General features: G+C 42.0%; 2 protein-coding genes and 1 pseudogene across 2 annotated transcripts in view; 2 read left to right on the forward strand and 1 right to left on the reverse strand.

Annotated features, from left to right (window-relative positions):
* MRPS31 (mitochondrial ribosomal protein S31) overlaps positions 1-16279 on the reverse strand; it is a 33090-nt gene extending 16811 nt beyond the window's left edge. The window contains exons 1-4 of the mRNA XM_042906744.1: positions 16074-16279; positions 10996-11280; positions 3242-3400; positions 1863-2003 (exon numbers count right to left, since the gene is read on the reverse strand). Coding sequence (XP_042762678.1) covers positions 1863-2003; positions 3242-3400; positions 10996-11280; positions 16074-16198 — 710 coding nt within the window. The 5' untranslated portion in view covers positions 16199-16279. The remainder of the gene's footprint in view (positions 1-1862; positions 2004-3241; positions 3401-10995; positions 11281-16073) is intronic.
* LOC122223819 lies at positions 11808-12345 on the forward strand (annotated as a pseudogene).
* A 63-nt stretch (positions 16280-16342) lies between the features above and the next one.
* Positions 16343-22321, forward strand: part of SLC25A15 (solute carrier family 25 member 15) — a 64149-nt gene continuing 58170 nt past the window's right edge. Inside the window, exons 1-2 of the mRNA XM_042906927.1 lie at positions 16343-16404; positions 18116-18166. The gene's annotated coding sequence lies outside the window, so the exon portion shown is untranslated. The remainder of the gene's footprint in view (positions 16405-18115; positions 18167-22321) is intronic.

A 22321-nucleotide genomic window follows, 5' to 3' on the forward strand; every position in this document is an offset into this window, starting at 1 on the left:
AGTTAGCATCTCCTGGATGAGGAAACAGACCAACGAGGCTATGCAAGTTGCTGCAGTCCCAGGATTAGTCTAGCACAGTGCCAAGACTCTGAGGTATGCTAGGGCCAGTGGTCTGTGCCTCACACTTCTCTGTTCTCTTACTGAAGGAATCAGCCCAGGGCATATTAATGGTGGATTGTCTCAGGCTGTCCCAGGACAGAGCAGGGAGAGCAACTTGGTGTCTTACCACTGCTTTCCCTAACTCTAGAGTCCTTCAGTCAGTTTTTTAATATAGCCATTATATGCACATAAACCCCTGTCCCACTTTTTTAGCTACTCCCTTCCCACTTTCTAATTTTTCTTTTAAGATTTTACTTAAAAAAAAATTTTTTTTAATGTTTATTTTTGGGAGAGAGAGAGAGAGAGAGCGAGCAGGGGAGGGACAGAGAGAGAGGGAGAGACGCAGAATCTGAAGCAGGCTCCAGGCTCTGAGCTGTCAGCACAGAGCCCAACATGGGGTTCAAACCCATGAACCATGAGATCATGACCTGAATCTAAGTCGGACACTTAACTGACTGAGCCACCTAGGTGCCCCTGTAAGATTTTACTTTTAAGTAATTTCTACACCCAACTCGAGGCTTGAACTCACGACCCCCATATCAAGAGTCACAAGCTCTACTGACCGAGCCAGTCATGCGCCCGCCACCTTCTAGTTTTTAATGACAGCTACTATCATTAAGAATCAAATTATGATATAGCATTCTGACATAATTGCATGGAATCATGGAATCATTTCAACAAAGAATGATTCAAACAAGACTGAAATTAAATATTCTTTTTTAAAGTAAGTTCTATACCCAACGTGGGGTTTGAACTCATGACCCCAGATCAAGAATTGCATGCTCTACTGACTGAGCCAGCCAGGCGCCCCTGAAATTAAATATTCTTGAGGAATCTTAAGTAAAACTCCAAGTACTCATTCTATTTTATCTAATAATATGTCATAGGTATAAAATCACTTTAAATTAGTAATTCAAATAATTTCCCAAAGTCACTGTAACCTCTTGAACTTCCTTTGTTAACTGCTGACCATCTTTTACAATTTTCCTGTACAAATTCATAGTTTAACTTCTGAAAAGAGCTAACTCAAGTTGCTGGAATTATAATTAAAAGAAAATCCACGGAATACATAACACATCAAAAATACTCCACTGTAGGCACCTCCTCCTACAAAGATCAGTTAGTTTTTGTCACAGCGTGCTATAAATATCTGGTTCCCTGTCCCCAACTTTCACTTTATGGGCTTGAAGGAGAGAAAGCAGAAACTTCATGTGAATACAGACAGCTTTGTATTATAAAATAATTATGTAAAACATGGCTTAGCATCTTCAAGTCTGCAAATTACCAAATTCAAATTGCCACAAATAATCTACCACTTTCAGATATTATAATGGATCTTCCTTTCTTTCTTTTTTTGATGATGGCTTATTTCTCTAAGATATGAATAATGATAATTATATAGATAAATATAAAGGTTATATGAATATACATTGTTATGTATGAATCAGAATGAAAAATAATGCTTCTCACAAAATGTTCATTTGTTCAGCATTAAATCAGCTCCACTTATCCTAAATCAGGAGACCTCTATTCATCGTGGGTAAATGGGAGAAAGGGCCCAACTTGATTAATGGTATAGAAAAGCATAAGACTGCTAAACCCAGAACACCTTTTCCTCTGTAAGACATGGTACACGCAGAGTGAGAAAACAGATATAATTGCATCTATAATGCTCAAACACCTATCAGCAATAACAGGCACAGAATAAAGTAAACCTACAGAGAAACAAACAAAACCAAAAAAACTGCAAAGAGCCTGAATACCTTTTTTTAAGATCATTGGTCTTCTTCTGGCCCACGTAATCGTTAGATCCTTCATCAAACTGAATTTGATGCACTGGTCTTGTACTAACTCTAGCTGTGGAAGATTTGGCAATTTTCATATCTGATATTATGTTACTGACACTGAAATAAGAAAAAGGTCAGTTATTAGAAATTTTAGCTACAGAATAGTAAAAAACTTTCTTACACATGAGATTCATATCACTTTGTTTATACTTCACTTCTATGCAGTAATATAGCATTAAATGTTATGTTTAAATGAAAGATTTTTTTTAAGTTTATTTATTTATTGGGTGGGGGGGCGGCAGAGAGAGAGGGAGAGAGAGAATCCCAAGCAGGCTCCACGCTGTCAGTGCAGAGCCCAATGTGGGGCTCGAACCCACGAACTGTGAGATCATGACCCGAGCTGAAATGAAGAGTCAGGTGCTTAACCGACTGAGCCACTCAGGCACCCCTTAAATGAAAGATTACATGTCACACACACATTATTAACATTCACACTCCACAGACCACCGAGATTTATGTTTCTTTCTGAAACCTAACTTTTGAAGGTGTTCTTCAGAAATGTGAATTTAAAGCATGAATTAAAAGTGTTGTTTATTTGGGGCGCCTGGGTGGCTCAGTCGGTTAAGCGGCTGACTTCGGCTCAGGTCATGATCTCGCGGTCCGTGAGTTCGAGCCCCGCGTCGGGCTCTGTGCTGACAGCTCAGAGCCTGGAGCCTGTTTCAGATTCTGTGTCTCCCTCTCTCTCTGACCCTCCCCCGTTCATGCTCTGTCTCTCTCTGTCTCCAAAATAAATAAACGTTAAAAAAAAAAAAAAAAAAGGAAAAAAAAGTGTTGTTTATTTAAAAAAAAGTGTCACTAACGAAAAAGTATCAAACATTTGAAGCTGTATATCGACTTCAAACAGGGCATCAAGTATGAGACGAGAGGATGGATGGGAAGGTGTCAGCTAAACGTAAGGATAAGAGCAAAAAAAACTGAAGGAAACAGGCCTGAAGACGATCGCACTCTGCACACGACCAACAGATTATTTAACGGAAAAAATGAATCTTCTCAGAGAAACTGTCTTATTCTGTATTTGTTTTTAATAACATTACCGAATTTACAGTTTCTTTTTTAGGAACAAGAAATTGTATCACTTGGCAGAAGAAAATTTTAACCATCCCATTGATCTTTTACAAACTGCAATCTTACTTCAGATCATTGTTAAAAAACCTAATTACTAATATTCCACTTAAGAGAAATATTTTATATAAAATATAAATGTAGGAATATAATTGCGTATTACTCACCACTCACATGAAAACAGCCTATTTTGAGAAACCAGCATTACTGACAGAACTATTTGATCCACTAACCTAATTTTAGCTCTTTCTCCATCCTTCTGTGCCTTTGAGACTTCCTCGTGCTGCTGGAGCTGCCTGAGCAGCTCTGACTTGGTCATCTGCTTATCGAACGGGAGAACATCTGCAACAGCAGCTGCGGCTGCTACCAACTCAGGACCCAGGGACTTGGTTCTGACAAAGCAAAGGAAACGCAAGTGAGAAAAAAAGGAGGCATTACTTACTATGCCATTTGTTTAGTGGGAAGTAAAATGATTTTTTTCCAGAGAAAACTTTTCTGTCATTCAAAAAAATGTCAGGGGCGCCTGGGTGGCTCAGTCGGTTAAGCGTCCGACTTTAGCTCAGGTCATGATCTCACAGTTTGTGAGTTCGAGCCCCGCATCGGGCTCTGTGCTGACAGCTCAGAGCCTGGAGCCTGCTTCGGATTCTGTGTCTCCCTCTCTCTCTCTGCCCCTCCCCCACTCGTGCTCTGTCTCTCTGTGTCTCTCTCTCAAAAATAAATAAGAACATTAAAAAAAATCAATTTCTGGGGCACCTGGGTGGCTCAGGCGGTTGAACGTCTGACTTCGGCTCAGGTCATGATCCCACGGTTTGTGAGTTCAAGTCCCACATCGGTCTCTGATCCTCTGCCGCCCTCTCACTCTGCCCCTACCCTGCTTGTGCGCTCTCTTTCTTAAAAATAAAACATTAAAAGGGGCGCCTGGGTGGCGCAGTCGGTTAAGCGTCCGACTTCAGCCAGGTCACGATCTCGCAGTCCGTGAGTTCGAGCCCCGCGTCAGGCTCTGGGCTGATGGCTCGGAGCCTGGAGCCTGTTTCCGATTCTGTGTCTCCCTCTCTCTCTGCCCCTCCCCCGTTCATGCTCTGTCTCTCTCTGTCCCAAAAATAAATAAAAAAAAAATAAAACATTAAAAAAAATCAGTTTCTAACAAAATCAAGAATTTGTAAATATTAGGTGTTAGTTTTATATAAACTTTAAAATGTTGAAAGCTGAAGTTACTGGATACTTGTTGAAGCACAAGTAAGGAAGAGAAAAATAAAAGGGGGAGGGGGAGGGGGAGGGATCAGCCTTAATTATAATTTGCTGGATTTTTATTTTATTATTTATTATTACTGTTTTAATTTTATTTTAATGTTTTATTTTTGAGACAGAGAGAGACAGAGTATGAATGGGGGAGGGGCAAAGAGAGAGGGAGACACAGAGTCCGAAGCAGGCTCCAGGCTCTGAGCTGTCAGCACAGAGCCCGACGCGGGGCTCGAACCCACGGACCGTGAGATCATGACCTGAGCCGAAGTCAGATGCTCAACTGACTGAGCCACCCAGGCGCCCCTTTTTATTATTTTTTTAAATGTTTATTTTTGAGAGAGTGTGCACAACTGGGGAAGTGGCAGAGAGACGGGGACAGAGGATCCAAAGCAGGCTTCGTGCTGACAGCAGCAAGCCCATGATAATCATGACCTGAGCTGAAGTTGGATGCTCAACCGACTGAGCCACCCACGTGCCCCAATTTACGGATTTTTAAATGAGACGCCAATGTATTTCAGAAACTATACTGCAAGAAAATATTAACGTAGCTAAACCTATTCGCACATCATGATAAGTTCATATGATGGAATAGTTCAACTCACACCTACAACGTGAATGAAACAATGAAAAGTTACATTAAAAAAAAAAAAGAGTATGCATTGTACGATTCCATTTACACCAAGTTCTAGAATACGCAAAATTAACCGAAGGTGAAAAAAGTCAGAGTAGTGGTTGTCTCAGGACAGAAGTCTACTGACGGAAAGACAGAAATGAGAAATGCTCTGCATCTGATAAGCACATGGGCATATGCATTTGCCAGAATCCTACAGCTAAGATGCGTACACTTCAAAGTATGTAAACTTTACCTGAAAAAAAAACCCAAAAACAAAGCCCAGAAATCATCGTTATCATCTAGCAGGAGACGCAAAGTAGGTGAACACACAGATGACACAAGAATGGCAAAATGATTACTGAAGCTGCATAACAGGTAGGTACATTTTGTGTATGTCGTGTAGTTTAGGTACAAGTTTATTACATTTTGTTTCAAGTTTTCCGTAAGAAAAAGCTAAAAAAAAACCAAAATGCTACTCTTTAGTAAATTAGGGTAAATTAATAGAAAACTGTGCTAGACATAAAAGGAAATTGTCTACATTATTTACATATTAACTAAGAATTGCCATCTCAATGAGTGGGATTCAAGTTAACGTTTTACTATACTTGACTTTCTATATAAAGATCTGCTGTCTAATATGCAAATCAAAGTTCCCAAATCCCTGAGGTTGTTGGATAAAGATTTAAGGACTTCGCCTACCAAGATAGGAGAGATCTAGAATCTGACGGCCAAGGAAGAAAAATAGAATAAAAGAGGGACTATTACAATTAGTCAAAAAGAAATGAGCTACTTTCAAAACTGTTGCCAGTGAATAAGGTTTGAACTTCACCCCAAATCATTTTTTCTATTTTTATTTACTTTTTAAAGCTTATTTATTTTGAGAGCAAGAGAGTGCGAGTGGGGAAGGGGTGGGGGGGAGGGGGAGGGGGGGAGAGAGGGAGAGAGGGAGAGAGAGAGAGGGAGAGAGGGAGAGAGGGAGAGGGAGAGGGAGAGGGAGAGGGAGAGAGGGAGAGAGGGAGAGGGAGAGGGAGAGGGAGAGGGAGAGGGAGAGGGAGAGGGAGAGGGAGAGGGAGAGAGGGAGAGAGGGAGAGAGGGAGAGAGGGAGAGAGGGAGAGGGGGAGAGGGAGAGAGGGGGAGAGGGAGAGAGGGAGAGAGGGAGAGGGAGAGAGAGAGAGAGAATCCCAAGCCCGATGCGGGGCTTGATTTCACAACCATGAGATCATGACCTGAGACGAAATCAAGAGTTGGACACTTAACCGACCGAGCCACCCAGGTGCCCCTCTACACAGATTTTAAAAAGGTGATGAGACCTTGTTAAAATGTCTCTTAAAAATCTATTCTATCCTATAACTCAGACTATTTCATGAAAACATACTTTATACCCTTCTGTACTCCCTAAATTTCTTTAATATGAACGATACAGCATACACAATTTCAGAAAAGAAATTCTAATAAGGGGAAGGATACTACTGAGTGGACACAAATCACCGTAACTTTTGGCAATTTGATGACATACATTAAAAGTCTAAAATACACCCCAATCCTTTTACCCACCAGTTCCACTTCCAGGAGTATTTGCCTAAAGAAAATAAGCAGGTACACATAGAATTGGAGGGATCCTTCACACTCCAAGTGCAAGGTCCAAGCAGTTCCAGCCCCTGTGCCTGACAGGCAAAGCATTTCTCAGATATCTGCATTGCTTTATCTGTAACTTTATTTCAGGTCTTTGCTCAATCATTATTCTTCCATGATCCCTTTTTAAAAAACAGCACCTCTAACTGATCAGTCTTATTTTTCCTCATGTTTCATCACCTAATGTACTATGTGTCTGTGTGTGGTGTAAAAACATCCTCTTCCGCCCCCTGACTCTTCCCCCATTTGTAAGGAATAGAGACTTTGTTTTGTTCAGTGTTCTACCTCCATCCCTTTGGACAGTGCCTGAGCTCTAATGGCAATCTAAAGTTGCTGAATGAATGAATGACGTTAATCATAGCATTATTTTGTACTAATGGAAAACTAGAAATAATCTAAATTTCTACTAGTGGATTCATTAATTAATAAGTAGCTGAATCCTTCTTACTGGTAGTTGCTTGGTTAAGAGAAAGTTACAGTAGGAGCTAGAAACTGTGGTCACTGCTGTTCTCCCCAGGGTTCTTACTAGTTCCACAACACATTCAGACTCACGAGACCTTGGCCTTGTACCGGCTCTCACTAGTGCCAAGTGGGGCGGACACAGCTACCTCTGCCTACGCTGCAGAGATGCTGCGGCCAAGCTTTGGGATGGTTTGTTATGCAGCAACACTTAACTGGAACACATTTTGGTGCCTGGAAGTTGGGTGCTACTGTAACAAAAAACCTAAAATGTATGGAGGAGGTTTGGGTATTGGGCAGGGGGTAGAAACTGGAAAGACCTTGAGGCAAGTATTGATGAGAACTTAGGGCCTCAAAGAGACTTAGAGCCTGAAGGCTCTCAAAGCCACTGTGAGGGAGAGCTTTAGGAAAATCAACATTACTGGAAGCTACAGAAAAGGGGACTTCTGTTCAGCAGCATTGTAAGGTGGGAAACAGGAAACACACCCAATGAACTGGATGAGCCAGTCTAAGGAGACCTCCAGTGTTGAACCTTAGTTGCAGATGGTAAAATGTGAGAAGAGATAAGAAAGAACCGTTCCATATACAGGAGCCAAGACTTGCAGGTATCCAAAAGAAAACATTTCTCATTCTCAGCCCCTCCAGACAGCAAACGATGCTAAAATTTAAAGTGGTTTCTGAACAGGGGCGCCTGGGTGGCTCAGTTGATTGAGCGTCTGACTCGATTTCGGCTCCGGTCATGAGATGGAGTGCCGTGCTAGGCTACGTACGTATGTAGAGCCTGCTTAAGAGTCTCTCTCCCTCTGCCCCTCCCTCACTGGCTCAAGCTCCTGCACTCTTTCTCTCTGAAAAAAAGAAACAGTTTCTGAATAGATATCAAATTCAGTGCAGTGTCAGGAAAACTACAGGCATGACTGCAAAACTCTCTGTTAAGATCTTAGAAAGATTATTTTTTTGAAGATTTTATTTTTAAGTAACCTCTACACCCAACCTGGGGCTTGAGCTCACAACCCCAAGATCAAGAGTTTCATGCTCCACCGAATGAGCCGGCCAGGCACCCCAAGATTTAAAATGCTGCCTCAGAGAGTCTTTCAAACAAACAGGAATTCTAAGAAACTTATGGGTTTGGTCCCACAGCCTTGCACAGGGAGCTCAATGTAGAATACGATCTTGGTTCCCAAACTATGCCCTAAGGAACCCTGGAGCACTACAGGGAAATACAGCAATCTGTCAGTGACTGAACTACTAAGGCAAGGTGGTCATGGTTTTAACACTAGACTACCGCACGCCTTTTGCTGACATCATCTTTGTGAAGATGGCTTTTCTGGCAGTTGCTATGATAAAAAGCAAGTACCCCTCAAAAGTCAATATGAAACAGGAAATGAGAGTGGCAGTGTCCAATCTGATTCTAAGGCTACATCATAAAAACAATACAAATTCCTCCCGGCTCCCTTTCTCTTGGGACACTCGTCCTAGGAACCCAGCCGCCATGCAGTGAGGAAGCCCAGGCCACACAGAGAGGCCACAGGTAGGTGTTTCTGGTAACAGTCCTGGCTAAGGTCTCAGCTAACAGCCAGCTTCAACTGTCAGAGCAATGAATGAGCAAACCTTCAGATGATTCCAGCCTCTGGACTTGCAAGTCTTCTGAGTAAGGACAGCACGGAACAGAGATTACCCTTCTCCACTGTGCTCTGCCCACACTGCTGACCCACAGAATCCATGAGCATAAAAAAAATGGTTGTTTTATGCCACTAAATTTTGGGGCAACTGTTATGCAGCCACACTAACTATATCAATGGGGGTTCAGTATATAATACAAATAAAAAAACTAAAAAACAGGCCGTGCATAGAGCAATGACAGTCATCATGAATCAAAGATGATTTACCCAATTCTGTGCATCTGGGATCCCTTAAAAAAAAAAAAAAAAAAAAGAGTGGGGAACAAAATCATTAAAAGATACATTAAAAATTTTTTATTAAGTAAACTCTATATCCAATGTGGGGCTTGAACTCATGACTCTGAGATCAAGAGTCGCATGCTCTACCAACTGGGCCAGCCAGGCACCCTAAAAGATTCATTTTTAAAAACTCAAAACAAATAGGTCTCATTCACCAATCTTCTGATGTAGGACCAAAGCCTCTTTGAATAGAAGTTCCAACATATATCTTTTATATCTACACTGCACCCATAGTACATCCTCCAAGAGTTCCAATTCTGGTTTCTTTAAAGCAGAAACATGCAGCAAGAACTTAAAAATGCTTACAAAGCAGTCTGAATGCAGAATTTTCTCACATTTTTCTACTTGTCTCATTCATACCTAGTTGGAAAGGAATTTTTAAAATTTCCTTTCCTGAGTCTTTGCAAAACATTCAGCTCATTTTAACCTTTTCTATAACAGATAATTAAATTGTATAATTATAAAAAAAGCACAATGGGTCACAAATAGGTCTGCAAGTTTAAAAAAAACTCTTGGTAAGTATTTTTATACATGTGTGTCTGTATTATCTAATTCTGTGTACTTAAAAAAAAAAAATGGGGGTTGGGGAGGGGCACCTGGGTGGCTCAGTTAACCATCTGACTTTGGCTCAGGTCCTGATTTCGCGGTTTGAGTTCAAGCCCTGTGTCGGGCTCTGTGCCGACAGCTCAGAGCCTGGAGCCTGCTTCCGATTCTGTGTCTCCCCCACTCTCTACCCCTCCCCTGCTCGCACCCTGTCTCTGTCTCTCTCTCAAAAATAAACATTAAACAAAATTTAATAACAAAAAAAATTTTTTTAATCTTTATTTGAGAAAGAGAGTGTGTGTGTGTGCACGTGCAGGGCAGAGGAGTGGAGGGAGAGAGGGAGCAGTGGGGGGAAGAGGGGAAGAGAGATAGAAAGGGAGAGAGGGAGAGAGAGAGAATGTATCTTAAGCAGCCTCCACGCTCAGCACAGAGCCCAATGTGGAGCTCAATCCCATGACCCTGGGATCCTGACCTGAGCCGAAATCAAGAGTTGGCTGCTCAACCAACTGAGTCACCCAGGTGCCCCTAATTCCATATACTTTTACGTAGTATTTTTGTTTTATTTTGTTTCTAAAAGGGAGGAAGAGGATGGGGTACCTGGCTGGCTCAGTAGAGCATCTGACTCTTGACCTCAGGGTTATGGGTTCAAGTCCCATGTTAGGTGTAGAGATTACTTAAAAAAAGTAAAGAGAAGGAGGTAGCTTTGATGGCCACTCATTTTTTTGAACTAGCTTTTTTCCTACCACCCAATTATGCTTTCCAGAGGTAGTTTTGATACAATATGATACAGTATAGAGACAAGAAGTTTCATGAAAATATTAAGTCGTTCTGGAAGATAGGAATCTACATTATCTGTTGATTCTGCTAAGAGAAGTCAGAGATGGGGATCTTCAAGCCACATACCTTATTACTTGATTGATGTAAGAAACACCATTATTTATCTATCATTAAAACAAAACACTGTCATTGAAACCACAACACAATGCTAAGATATTACTGATTACACTTAGAATCAATGAAGTATAATACTCTTTTGACAAGCACAAATAATTACATGTTAAGGAAATCATGTAAGTAGAGAACACTGATAATTACTGGTCAAAGGAAATCACATACAACAGTTGTAATCAACATGCTTACATTCTATCCTAGGTGGAATTTTTTAAATGGAAATTTCAAAGAAACAAGTCCTTCAGAGACACGAAGCTACTTCCAAATCAGGATATAAACAATTTGGTAATTAACAGTTTAAAGAGGCAATTAAGTGACAGTTAATAACACTGATGAATATGTAAAAGAATATGTGGAATTCTCAATTAGATCTCTACTTTTTCCTCTCTAGATTGTATGCACATGTTCCCTTCCTATTTAAATACAGAAGGGTAATAGTATCTTTCAAGGAAGTATTAAAGTCTCCGTGTTGACAAACTGATAATCTTCATGCAGTATCTCCCAGATCCTCTAATTTAAAATTCCTTTCTAAAAGAAAAAGGAGTTTCAAAAAGTACTTTCAACGCAGTTGAAATTCCATTCAATTTACCTCTTTTTTGGGGCATCTTCTGGAACTTTGTGAAGCCTGCCAGTTGTAGCCTCTATACTCTTAAGTTGTCTTCTATTGGGTGGCCTTGTTGTTTGTACTTTGGCTGTGCTTAATTCAACTCGCATGCCCTTAATAATACCTAACAAGTCTTTTTTTGTGTTCTCCTTCACACTCTCTTGGGTCTCTGTTTCCTTGGACATATCACGTGTTGGAGCAGACTGCTCATCTTTCTTGTTACAGATCACGTTGTTCGTGCCAAAATATCGGTGGACTTCATTTTTTGTCCTAGAAAGATGCATTAAAGAAAAAAATGAAAAATACAATGCAAAATAATAAAGTGACTCAAAACCACTGCTTCTGTTTTAAAATTTTTCCAATTCGAACCCTTCCCTTTTGCTTTTTATTATTATTGTCAGCAACCATAATGAAGCAATTTTAACATTTATTGAATACAGAATATGTGCCTAGTCTGGTGCAACATGTTTTATGTACATTTTCTCATACCCACATCAACTCCATAAGGCAAGTATTATCCCCATTCTAAAGATAAGGAAACTGGAAACCAGAGAAGTGAAGCGATTTACCCAAGGTCATGTAGCTTAAAGCTCACTAAGACCTAAGACACGCTGGTGAGTCACAAATGGGTACAGATGTGCTGAGATACCGATTGATCACCTTGTCCTTGCGGTAGCTGAGGGAGGCCTGGGCTGCTGGTGCACCTAACTGTTGCCTCCCTCCATTTACCTCAGGGTTTGATACAAAGATCATTGTCTATTTGTTCCATGACATTAAAAAAGGTCGCAACTTTCTGATCCGCTCTTGGCAGCGGAACGACCGCCGAGCTGCAGATTTTTGTGAAAACCCTTATGGGGAAGACCATCACTCTCCAGGCTGATCCCTCAAAAAGAAGAGAAAATGGAAAGGCCAAGATCCAGGATAAGGGAGGAATTCCTCTTGACCAGTGGAGACCGATCTCCACTGGCGGGCAACTGGAAGATGGATATACCGGGCCTGTCACAACATTCAAAAGGAGTCTACCCTTCGTCTTGTGTTAAGACTTCATGGCGGTGTTCAGAAAAGGAAGAAGTCTTATACCACTCGCAGAAGAATAAGCATAAGAGAAAGAAGGTTAAGGTAGCTGTCCTGAAATACTATTAAGTGGACGAAAATGGCAAATCAGTTGCCTTTGTCAGGAATGCCCTTCAGATGAATGTGGCTACTCACTTTGACGGATATTGTGACATATGCTGTCTGACCTATTGCTTCAACAAATCCAAAACAAGTAATTGTTTACAGGTTAACAAAAGACAGGAACTAACATTTTTAAAAAAAAAGGTTGCAAAACACTGACAGGGTTAGTAAATTTCAATTTATTATTTTCAAACCCCAAACTGACTGACTGCCATGTCCTTAACGTGATATAATAATACCTCTTTGAAAGCTATAAACATTTCTATTAACAAAGAAAGGTTACTTTCTTTAAAAAACATGTCTGGATAGGGGCTCCTGGGTGGCTCAGTTGGTTAAGCAGTCCACCTCTGGATTTCAGCTGAGGTTATGATCTCCCCTGCACTGGGCTCCACAATGCAGAAGTGTGCTTGGGATTCTCTCTTTCCCTCTCTGCACCCCTCCCTCCCTCCACTCCCCCCCACACGTGTGTTCTCTCTCTCAAGAATAAATAATTGTTTAAAAATAAAAAAATGAAAGGGGCGCCTGGGTGGCTCAGTCAATTAAGTGGCCGAGTATTGATTTTGGCTCAGGTCATGATCTCATGGTTGTTGAGTTCGAGCCCCACATCAGGCTCCACGCTGCAGTGTGAAGCCTACTTGGGATTCTCTCTCTGTCCCTCCCATTTTCTCTCTGTCTCTCTCTCTCTCAAAATAAGTAAAATAAACTTAAAAAATAAAACAAAAGCCATGTCTGGGTATTATTCTAATCTGATTAACTATCTCCCTGAGCTGCGTGTCATTTAACCAATCACCATTTGTAAACTAAGCTAAAATGGAACAAAAAAAGGATATTCAGTGGCTACTTTCTGCTTTCTTCATTAGATACATTTGTGAAAAAGAACAACACAAATGATTACATCTATTTCAAATTCGTGCAAAAGATTTGCCAAATCTAAGTAACCCAAAGAGCTAATTTTATTTTGTGATGTTAAAAACCTTTTGATACTTGATACTGAAGAACTTTAAAAACTAATCAATGTGTTAGATTAAGAGAGTATAACGTATGAAAAGTCATTCATTAAACACAATGAGCATCTACTTTGTGTCGAGCGCTACCCTACACACTGGTGATACATTAGTAAATAAGAATTTCATGGTCCCTATCTTTATGAAGATAACAGGTTACAACACTGTTTCTCAAACTTCAATATGCTTAAGAGTTACCTAAGTGACTTTTAAAAAACAGGTTCTGTGGTCCAACCAAGGAACTGATTCAGTAGCTTTGAAGAGGGACTCAGAGTTTGCATTTCTAACAAGTTTCAAGTAACGCTGATGCTGCCCATCAGAGGACCACATTGGAGGAGCTATGCCACGTATGTCATTTAATCCTTACAATCTTATAGGACCGGTTTTACTATTTGTATTATAGAAGAAGAAACTGTATTACAGAAGAAGAAGAAACTTAACATTCAAAGATGTTAAATCAGTGGCTCTTAACCTTTAGGGGTCATATGAATTACATAGGGAGCTTATTTAAAACATATTCCTGAGATTCTTAGTTGCTAAGTTTGGAATGGGGCCCAAGGACATGCCTGCATTTAACCAAGATGCCAGGTGATTCTGATATAACTATTCTCAAGACCCTACATCAGACCCTGGGTTACTTATTATACCAAGTTCTCAAAGCTAGCAAATGCGAGTACCAGGCTAGGGACCTTTTAATGAAAGACAAAATGGCTATTTCCAAAAATGCGGAACCAAATTATCTGATCTGCTTATAAAAATTTCAGAGGTGGGGCGCCTGGCTGGCTCAGCTGGTGAAGCATGCAACTCTTGATCTCAGAGTCGTGAGTTCAAGCCCCACGTTGGGCACAAAGCCTCTTTTATATATGTGTGTGTGTGTATACACACACACACACACACACACACACACAAATACACGCATGTATGCCAGAGGCTCAGGTGTGTGGGTGGCTCAGTCAGTTAAGCGTCCAACTCTTGATTTTGGCTTAGGTCATGATCTCAGGAGTTCATGAGATCGAGCCCCACGTCAGCTCAGCGCTGACAGCACAGAGCCTGCTTGGGATTCTCTCTCTCCCTCTCTCTCTCTGCCCCTTTCCCGCTCCCATGATGCTCTCTCTCTCTCAAAATAAATAAATTAAAAAAAAATGACAGAGGCTATCAAATCAGGCACTTAACAACTAGAATGCAAAACCAGGCACATAACTAGCATCCAATCAGTACACAGGACCTTCATCATAATATCATTCACCATGTGCTACAATTCAATTTAGGAAAATGCTCTATTATTTTGTATGTACAAGTTAAATTAACATTAAACGTGTTATAACAGAAAGGTGTCAATCAGGAGAATGAATCTCACATATAACCTCCCTCCTTCAATGTTTCCTTCCAAGGCTGTTACAAGGCTACAGAAAGTAATCTGTGTTTGTTACAGGAAACTCAGGTACAGGCAGTTAACTTCATAACACTAAAATAATAAAACTCCAGTCGTAACCTCCCACTTGGGCTTGTTTCTGCTGAGAGCCTCATCTCCTCAGCACTTCATTTAAGAAAAGAAAAAGTTGTTTAAGTTTATTTGTTTATTTTGAGAGAGAAAGAGACAGCGCAAGTGGGGGAGGGGCAGGGACAGAGGGAGAGAGAGAATCCCGAGCAGGCTTCGTGCTGCCAGCACAGAGCCCAATGCGGGCGAAGCGTGAGATCGTGACCCGAGCTGAAACCCAGAGTCGGGCGCTTAACCGACTGTGCCACGCGGGCGCCCCTCCATAGCACTTCAAATCCAACACATCCAAATCCACCTTCAAGAGTCCCCTCTCCTACTGACTTTCCATTTTTCACCCTTCTGTGCCGAAGGGGCTCCTTCCCATAGTAGATATTTTGTATTTTCAAAACCGTGACGTATTTTAAAAAGGCTTCTCAAAGCTGCTCCTCATTCTTCTGTTAACGTTAATGGCACCCTAATCCTCCAAGGCAGCCAGCTGAAATCTTTTCACTACCTTACCCTTATTTCCTCATATGTCACATCATACCAATTCTACCTGTGCAATTTTTCTCCTCCATCCAGCTGTTACTTTCCATCCCCACTGCTACGAACTTGCTTAGAGCTGCACTTAACCAGACTGGCCCCAAATCGTTCTGCAGGGACTATAATGCAGTAAAATTAAGTTTTCATCATGATGAGAGTTCTCAGAGAAGAAATACCAACATAAAATATGCATAACTAGCCTCTGTTGCCTGGCTAGCTCCAACCCTTAGTTCCCCTCCACAGTTTATCAGATTTCTTTTCCAGAAAGGATACTCTGAACCTTTCTTTCCTACAATGGTTAGCTGTCCCGACTTGCTCACCCAGCGGTTACTTGTATTAATAAAGCAGTCTGTGTTACCTACACCATCTCAGCTTTACTCCACTGTACTTGAATTGCCTGCCTGGTGGAACCATAAGCTCCGTGATGGCAGGATCGTTTTTATTAGGGACTTAACAGCAGTGTTGGTACATTGTAAATACTTTCAATAATGAACCAGAGGATAAATGGAGGCTGGAATGAGACCACTATACTCTCGGCAAGTAATAAAATAAAATAAGACAACTTTACTTCTGGAGGCTGGATTGAATGAGGGGAGAAGTGTCAAGAGGTACGAGGCGCGGTACGTAGTAGAGAGCACAGGACAGACCATGCACGTATCCGTAGCTCTGTTTCTCACTCACATATGACCTTGGGCAAGTCATTTTACCTTTCTGGGATTTCCCTTTCCTCAGATGTAAAGCAACGGCTTTTAGGACCTCGCGGGTAGTAACATCGACCCCAGGAGAAAGATCACTGAATACACCGGCGGGAGGCCAGGGGTTGCCTGAAGACCTGCGGGGCCCACAGCGCCGAAATGCGGTACCTGACCGTTCCGTGCGGAGCACCGAGTCGCACAATCGCAGCCGCCGGTGCCTCTGAGCCTCCAGGGCATAAAGGGAAGGGGGAGAGGAGGCGAAGAGGTATGATCGCGGAGACTCTTGGAAACATCGCCGAGAAGCAAACACAACCGCACACACAACGGAGTGGCGGGTCCCTCTGCTAAACACATCCCTCGCCCTCTCTTCCGTTCCCCAGCCTGGCGCGTTCCTTCTCTTCCGGTTCCGGTGGGCAACAGGGGCGGGTAACTGCGTTCCGGACTCGCCCGCGGGCGGCCATGTTGCGTGCGCTGCTTCCAGGCGATTCTAGTCGAGGAGGTAAAATCGATGCCTGAGTTCAGCTAAGATAAGCTGGTTGAGGCAGGACCCAGATGGAGGAGGGAGGGTGTGGGGGGGGGGGGAGTTACTGTGCAAATGCTACTTTGGGGGCCAGTAAAAGGAGGCGGAGAACTGACCTTACTGGGCGGTTTTGGGGGAGAGGATCCACAGCGTTTATCACATCCTCTAGATGATCTGTAGCCACCAAGGTTAAAAAAGAAAAATTACCATAGGACACGCTGCCCGATAAATTAGTATTTCTTTTCAGGCACTGTTCTTGATGTAGAGTCAAGACACGTGAGACATACATGTTTCGTCTTTTCAAAAATGGTTTTACGGATAGAAATCTGCAAGAGAAAGGCTTGACTTTTTCCTGCCCTTCGTGAAGGCAGTGAACAGTGGATGAGCGGTGATCAAACCTGGAAGTGCGTGAGCATAAACCCTCTGGGAAGATGCCAGCTAATAGGTCACATGGGAACCTCTGGCTTAATGTTTAAGTTTATCATTTTTTTCAATTAAAAAAATGTTAATGTTTATATTTGAGAGAGAGAGACAGACAGAGCATAAGCGGGGGAGGGGAGAGAGAGAGGGAGACACAGAATCTGAAGCAGGCTCCAGGTTCTGAGCTGTCAGCACAGAGCCAGATGCGGGGCTCCAGCTGTGAGATTGTGACTTAAGCTGAAGTTGGAGGCTTAACCGACTGAGCCACCCAGGTGCCCATATTTTTTTTAATTAAAAATTTATATTTTATTTTATTTTTGAGAGGGAGGATCAGAGAGAGAATCTTAAGGAGGCTCTGCACCGTCAACGCAGACCCCCAACCAGGGTCTTAAATTCACAAGCCCGTGAGATCATGACCTGAGCTGAAACCAAGAGTCGGTGGCTCAACTGGCTGAACCATCCAGGTGCCCCTATTTATTTATGTTGAGAAAGATAGAGAGAAAGCTTGTGCACACACTCCAGGGGCAGAGAGAGAGAGAGAGAGAGGGAGGGAGAATCCTAAGCAGGCTCTGCGCTGCCAGTGCTATGGGTGCTGAGCCCAACTCAGAGCTGGAACCCAGGAACCTGTGAGATCATGACCTGAGCTGAAATTAAGAATCAGATGCTTAACCAGCTGGGCCACCCAGGCACCCAGGAACCTCTAGCTTAGAGTTACACGTGGGCAGTTGAATGCTGACACTATCTTTTCCCCCACAACTTCAAAAAAGAATCAAGATTGGTGGCAAATTTTTTGTAAGCTGAAATACAGAAGCGTGCACAAGTCATAAACATGTTGAGGAAAAAGTGCTTAATGAATTATCTCAGAATGAATTTGCCCATGTGAACCACCACCCAGATCAAGACATAGAATATTATCAAGAGAGTATACTTAATTTGATATCACTTGATATCTGGTTGAAAATCCATCCATGAGTGTAATAGTCCATTAAAATCACGTTAAATTTTTTTTTTAATGTTTATTTATTTTTGAGAGGCGGGGGAGGGGCAGAAAGAGGGAGACACGGAATCCAAAGCAGGCTTCAGGCTCTGAGCTGTCAGCACAGAGTCTGATTCGGGGCTCCAACTCACAAATCGCGAGATCATGGCCTAAGCCGAAGTTGGGCGTTTAACCGACTGAGCCACCCGGGGACCCCCAAATCACATTTAATAGTTACTTCATCCTTTTTCCAATTTCTTATAATAACCCTAACTTTTTTTTTTTTCTTTTAAGGTTGACAAAGGGGACTGAAACCGCCATCTCAGATTCACAGCTTCTCTGGAGGTATATCCTGTCCCAATTATCCCGATCCTAGTCAACTCTACTGCACTATCCATCCTGTACATTCCTTAACCTCCTTCATTGGGGCAGATAGGCTGTGACCTGTATGAGAGTACCGGGCTGAAGGTCACAAGCAGGGATTGAAATTCAGCCTTGCTCAACTCTCTGACTCCTTCAACTGTCACTTTCCAAAAGAGGCCTTCTTTGACTTCCGTAGCCTCCTGTGCCATCCAGTCACACTCTCTGGCAGGGGTTACTGCTGTCTACCAGTCCCCGTTTGCTTCTTCCTCTGGAGCTTTAAGCTCAACACATGGCCACAGCAGAGACCTCATTTCCCAGCCTCCCTTGCAGGCAGGTATGTCTGCATCTAATCAATAGAATGTGAGTAGAGGTGATGTGCCCTTAAAAACGGGCACAAATTCCCCACAACCTTTTTCTCCTTCCTCCTAATTGGAATATAGGCCAGATGATAGGAGCTGAAGCAGCTAGGGGATGGAGAGATGAAGGATTTCGGAGATGAGGATGACAGCCATCCTACCTCTGTCCTTACCCACCTCCTCCAGACAGTCACAAAGAAAGGGGAGGGGGGAACTACTTCCATGTTATTTAAATGTATTTTTGAGTTTCTTTGTGGCAGGTAGTCTAGATTGTACCTTATCTAAGGTACCCTCTATGTCAAAACCTTGTTTCATTTTCTACAGAGTATCACTAAGTGAAATTTATCCCATATTTATATGCTTAAATGCTTACTATCTCACTCTGACAGAATGTGTGTTCCATGAAGGAATGGACTTTGTCTTAGTCACTGCTGCAATCCCAGTTCCTAGAACCATGCCTGTCGTATAATTGATGCTCACATTCGGTGAATAAATAATTTCCAAGTGCAAAGGAAAAAAAAAAGGTGCGGAGAGTTTAAGTAATTTGCCCAACTTTCTGCAGCTAGTCAATGGCAGAGCTAGATTCAAATTCAGAGCCAGTTAACTCTGATATTCTTGTTCATTTTGGAATACTTGACAGTTTAGGATTTTACTCACGCATAAAAGTCACGTGGAGGCACTTACTGATATACATTACTGAGTAGCTCAGAAGATCTGAATCTGAGATTCAGCACCTCAGGTGATTCTGGTGCTGGTCTGCAGACAAAACTTTGAGATATGCTGCAATGACCCTGTGGCATATTTAGCTGTTCATAGCTCTGTATACACTTAAAATGCACATAAAGAAAAAGTGTTGTAATTGGTGCAGCATTAAAGCAACTAGTCAGATTATTACTTTGCAGGAACATCAGAGTCATTATGCTGTGTGAACAGAGTCAGATCAAAGAGACCGCACTGTATGATTCCACTTATATAACAATGTGAAGAAGACAAAGCTCTAGGGACAGAAATCAGATCAAAAGTTACCAGGAGTCGCAGTCACACTGGAGAACAGGATGGAGGTTTCTCAAAAAACCAAAAATCGAACTGCCCTATGATCCGGCAATTGCACTATCAGGTATTTACTCAAAGGGTACAAAAATACAGATTCGAAGGGGTACGTGCACCCCACTGTTGACAGCATCAGCAGTAGCCCATCTATGTAGAGAGCCCAAATATCCATCGACTGATGAATAGATAAAGAAGATGCAGTGTGTACAATGATATATTACTCAGCTATCAAAAAGAATGAAATTATGTCATTCGCAACGATGCAGATGGAACTAGAATGTATTATGCTATGCGAAATAGGTCAATCAGAGAAAGACAAACGCGGTGTGATTTCACTCCTATGTGGAATTTAAGAACTAAAACAGATGAACGCACGGGGGGAGGGGGGGCAGGGAAGAGAACAGAGAGAAACAAACCATAAGAGACTCTTAACAATAGAGAACAAATTAAGGGTTGATGGAGAGAGGTGGTTGGGGGATGGGCTAGATGGGTGATGGGTACTAAGGAAGGCACTTGTGATGAGCACTGAGTGTTGTATGTAAGTGGTGAATCACTGAATTCTACTCCTGAAACCAATATTGCACTGTATGTCAACTAAAATTTAAATCACAAAGAAAAAAATAAAGTAACAATGGTAAAAAAAAAAACATTACCTCGAGGTGGAGCTGGGAGGAGATGACTGAGTATGACAGAATATGACGGAACCTTTTGAACTTATTGAAATATTATATATCTTGACTCTGGTGGAGGTTGTAGCTTTTCACAGTTATCAAAACTTAAAAACTTGTACACCTAAAATGTGTGAATTTTGCTGTATATAAATGATACCTCAACAAACCTGACTTTAACAAAAAAAGGTAATTAAAGCAGTTCTAACTGGCCACAAATTAAGCCACAGGAGAATTTGAGTACATCCTAAGAAAAAGAAAAATAAACCTGTCCTTTGAAGAAACATAACTTGTGCAATTGTCCAGAGCAGTCATTTATGAGAGCAACAGAAATGTAGCCTGACAGTAGAGAATGTTTTCCCTCCTTCTTCTATTCTGGCATTGACTCACCAGTCATTTTCTTCTCAGTGCCTCCTTGAAATGCACTTTCTAGAACACTGTACCTTTGGCAAGAGAGAGCAAATCAACTGAAATAGGTCCTGATATACACCAGTGACTTCTTCCTAAATGCCTCATGAAATTCTACACTAATTGACTCAATAAGCCTTCCATGAAAAGAAAAAACAAAATTATTCTATATTTCAGTTATCAATTGCCGCATAACAGATCGCCCCAGAAAAGTGGCTTAAAACAACAGTTTATTCTCTCTCAGTTCTGTGGCTCATTGGGCTCAGCCGGTGTTTTCCACTTGGGGTCTGTCATGTGGTTGCAGTCAGAGAGCAGCTAGTTTGGGTTGGATGTCCCAGATGTTGTTTTTTTTTAATTTAAATGTTTGTTTGTTTATTTTGAGAGAGAGAGAGAGAGAGAGAGAGAGAGACAGCGCAAGGGGGAAGGGGCAGAGAGAGAGGGAGACACAGACTCTGAGCTGTCAGCACAGAGCCAATGCAGGGCTTGAGCTCACAAATCATGAGATTATGACCGGAGTTGAAGTTGGATGCTTAACTGACTGAGCCACCCAGGCATCCTTGTCCCAGATGGGTTTTTTTTATTCACATAGCTGATGGTGCAGCTGGGATGGCTGGAAGAAACAGGGCCTGGCTGAGTAATATTCTGTCTCTCTCTCGCTTGCTCTCTCTCCACCTCAGAATATGCTCCTCAGAATATGGAGAATATTCTCCAGCTCAGAATATGCTACCCTAAAATATGCCACTTCGGTATAAAGATCATCTTGAGCTGTGGACACTTAAGAAGCAAATCCAAGTGGAGCTCTCTACCTTCCCCCTATTTGCCTAAAAACAGGGCATAAATTTGTGAAGGTGTTCCCCCTTCCTTCTCTCCCAGGAAGGACAAAAGTTAATCACTGAATACAACCCTAGACCCTGGTCAGCCTGGAGATGACGCTGAAGAAATCCACATAACTGACTGTACTAACTAGCCCTTATCTTAGGTTAGCTCCCTCACGTATTTGCCTTTTTATGATTTGCTGGCCTAGAAAGGCCTAGTCCTTTGCCTTGGTGTTGTCACTTCTCTGAAATTGCACTGCTGTTTTGTTAACATGCTACCTAAGCCCAAATTCTAACCACACCTTTGAGTTACTCATCTCTGAGGGCTCCCATGTGTATGTGTAGTATACACATTAATAAACTTCTATTTGTTTTTGTCTTCTTAACTTGTCTGTTATCACTCTAATTTACAGGGTCCCAGCCATTGAACCTAAGATGAGTAGAGGGAGAAGAGATCTTTTTCCTCCCCTACCCCTCTCTACCTGGCTAGCTTGGGCTTCCTTACAGCATGGCATCTTAGAGTATTTGAGTTTTTCACATAGAAACGTGCTTGCCTTACAGTGTGTGTTCCAAGAGACCCAGGCTAACTCTGCACAACTTTTTAGTACCTAGCATTGGAAATTACATAGTATCACTTCTGTGACATTCTGTTGGTAAGAAAAGAGTTGCAGGGCCACCCGATTCTAAGGAAGGGAACTATACTTCCCTTTGAATGCCAGGAGTGGCTCATTGGGATCACCTTTGGGGACCTGCTTCCACCTCCTGACAAACTTTTAATTAAGCCCATTCATTTTATCAGCCTACTCTGCTGTCCTGTTTAGTCTTTTTTTTTTTTTTTAA

The sequence above is a fragment of the Panthera leo genome, chromosome A1 (genome assembly GCF_018350215.1).
Source record: "Panthera leo isolate Ple1 chromosome A1, P.leo_Ple1_pat1.1, whole genome shotgun sequence".
Classification (NCBI taxonomy): domain Eukaryota; kingdom Metazoa; phylum Chordata; class Mammalia; order Carnivora; family Felidae; genus Panthera; species Panthera leo.